Source organism: Acanthisitta chloris, unplaced genomic scaffold (assembly GCF_000695815.1).
Source record: "Acanthisitta chloris isolate BGI_N310 unplaced genomic scaffold, ASM69581v1 scaffold6855, whole genome shotgun sequence".
NCBI lineage: Eukaryota > Metazoa > Chordata > Aves > Passeriformes > Acanthisittidae > Acanthisitta > Acanthisitta chloris.
In genome coordinates, this window is record NW_008675313.1 from 65,312 (window position 1) to 67,548 (window position 2,237).

The 2,237-nt window shown below is 34.2% G+C and overlaps 1 protein-coding gene across 1 annotated transcript in view; it reads left to right on the forward strand.

Annotated features, from left to right (window-relative positions):
- Positions 1-2,237, forward strand: part of EYS (eyes shut homolog (Drosophila)) — a gene marked incomplete at its 3' end in the record, with an annotated part of 62,210 nt that overhangs the window by 55,694 nt on the left and 4,279 nt on the right. The window contains exons 7-8 of the mRNA XM_009075698.1: positions 1,443-1,547; positions 1,817-1,956. Of these exons, the coding sequence (XP_009073946.1) occupies positions 1,443-1,547; positions 1,817-1,956 (245 nt within the window). The remainder of the gene's footprint in view (positions 1-1,442; positions 1,548-1,816; positions 1,957-2,237) is intronic.

The following is a 2,237-nucleotide window of genomic DNA, read 5'->3' on the forward strand; positions in this document are numbered from 1 at the left end:
TTTGGCCAAGAAATTACAGCATATTCCTGTTTACATTTATAGAAGTCCATAAAAAGAAGTCTTTAGGTCTATATTAGGAATGGACTGAAGTGTATGAAATTGTCAGAAATGAAGCATAGACAGTAATTTCCTTATCAGATTTTATACTATTAGTTTATATTCTCCTGATGTGTCTGGCTTTATATCAAAAGGAGACCTGATTAAAAATTTTAAAATAATTTCATTATTTGATGTAAATTTATTTTCCTTTTTTTCTTTACATATGAAGAACTTAAAATACCAGTTTCTGGCTCAACATTTCACAGAACATATTCAAATTTCTTGTACATTCCATTAAGCTCTTCTATGTTGTCTGCTTAAGTCACAGAGTGAAGCAACACTGATAACCAAAAAATGTCCATGGTAAAAATAACAGTAATCTACACTAATTTTCCTTTCTGAAGTTTTCCTCTTTGAAACATCTCAATTCTCCTGCATCTGCTTCTAGTTTTCTCAGCCATAAAGATTGTTTCATTTTTTATTTCTCTATACTTTATCTTTTCTAAAGTTGAAAAAGAAATAAAATAAAATACTGAAGTCCTGCTGTAGAAAGAGTAAATTGAAAATAAAAATAAAATCAGGGAAAAAGAAACAATAGCACAGCAATAAAAAAAAGAAATAAAAAGGTCTCAAGAACCTATACACAGAATTCATTAAATTGTTTGCAGTACCAAAAGAGTAATAAGAAAACTTTAAGGTGTTTTCTTTTTGTCAAACCTACTGGTTTTTGAAGACTAATGGTAAAGCTGATGGTCTTCCTTATTGATTCATATCCCATTGCCAGAGATAGATTTCTCTTTAGCACATTTATTTTTAGTATTGTCCAGTTACAAGTTCAGTTATTTCCTCCTGCTGAGCTAAAAACAGTTTTCAGCTAAATGAGCAAGTAATTGTTCAGTGGAATGACACTAAAGGTTACCTCAGACAAATGTGGATTTGCTTTTTCCTAACCAAAACAGAGTTCAGAAAGGACATAATGAAATATGTACATAATAGATTCAAAAGTCCTGAGCAGAGCTCAGGGTTGACTCATGCAGCAGCAAAAAGCACGAGAAAATACCAATGCATTACCTCCATTTCAGGCTCATTATTTCCAGCAAAAATCCTCCCTCTTCAGCATCCATTCAGGTGCATTCTAAAATGGTTCTTAGTAATGAATAAGCATTGTTTTGACCTTTTTGTTTTAAAATAATGAGTTGGTTTGTTGGTTTGGGTTTTTTTACATATATAAAAGGAGATCGAAGAGTCTGAAAACTTCTCCAAGATCCTTAAATTCTAACCAATATTCCAGAGAGCTTACTTAAACCAAGCTGTTCTATCAATATTAAAAATATCACTTGTGGTATTTAGGGGTGTGATATTAATTTTAAAATTTTTGGGACTTTTTTGTTCCCCAACCTCAGGAGAATTCTGCGAGGTGCAAATTGATAACTGTGGTTCCTATTCATGTGAAAATGGAGGAACATGTGTTGTCTATGAAGATCATTTTAAGTGCACTTGCCCTGTAGGTGAGTCATTGGAAATTTATTGTATTTTCTAAAGAGAACAAAGAAAATGTCTTCCAGATATTTATGTCTAAGTAATAGAAACATAAAAATAGCAGTATATCTCAGTGAATGTAGTGGACATTTTTATGAAGATCCCACTTTTTCCCTTTGTTTAGGAAATAAAACTGCCAAATTACTCTAGTAGAGTGGTGTTAACTGCTAACACCCTGAACAGACATAATGTCAATATCCTGAACGAACTGTGATTAAACATTCTCTTTGTGGTGCAGGTTTTGAAGGTGAAAGATGTGAACTCGATATTGATGCCTGCCTATTCAACAATATAAGCTGTGCCCCAGGAGCACTCTGTATGGATAAATCTCATGGATTTAATTACACATGTTTATCACCATGTATTGGAAACACAGAGGTAGGAGAAAGTGATATATTCCCCCCAGTGTTTTGGGAGATCAAACAAGTTATTCTAAGAGCAGTGAGCTGATGAAGCCTCATTTCCCCTGGGTTTTCTAAACACAGTACTCATTCCTGATATATTCTCATACTAACACTCATAGAATCATAGAATTTAGGGGTTGGAATGGACCTTACAGATCATCTAGTCCCAACCTCCCCTGCCCTGGGCAGGGACATCTCCTCACTAGATCAGGTTGCTCAAGGCTCATCCAGCCTGGCCTTGAACACTGCCAGGGT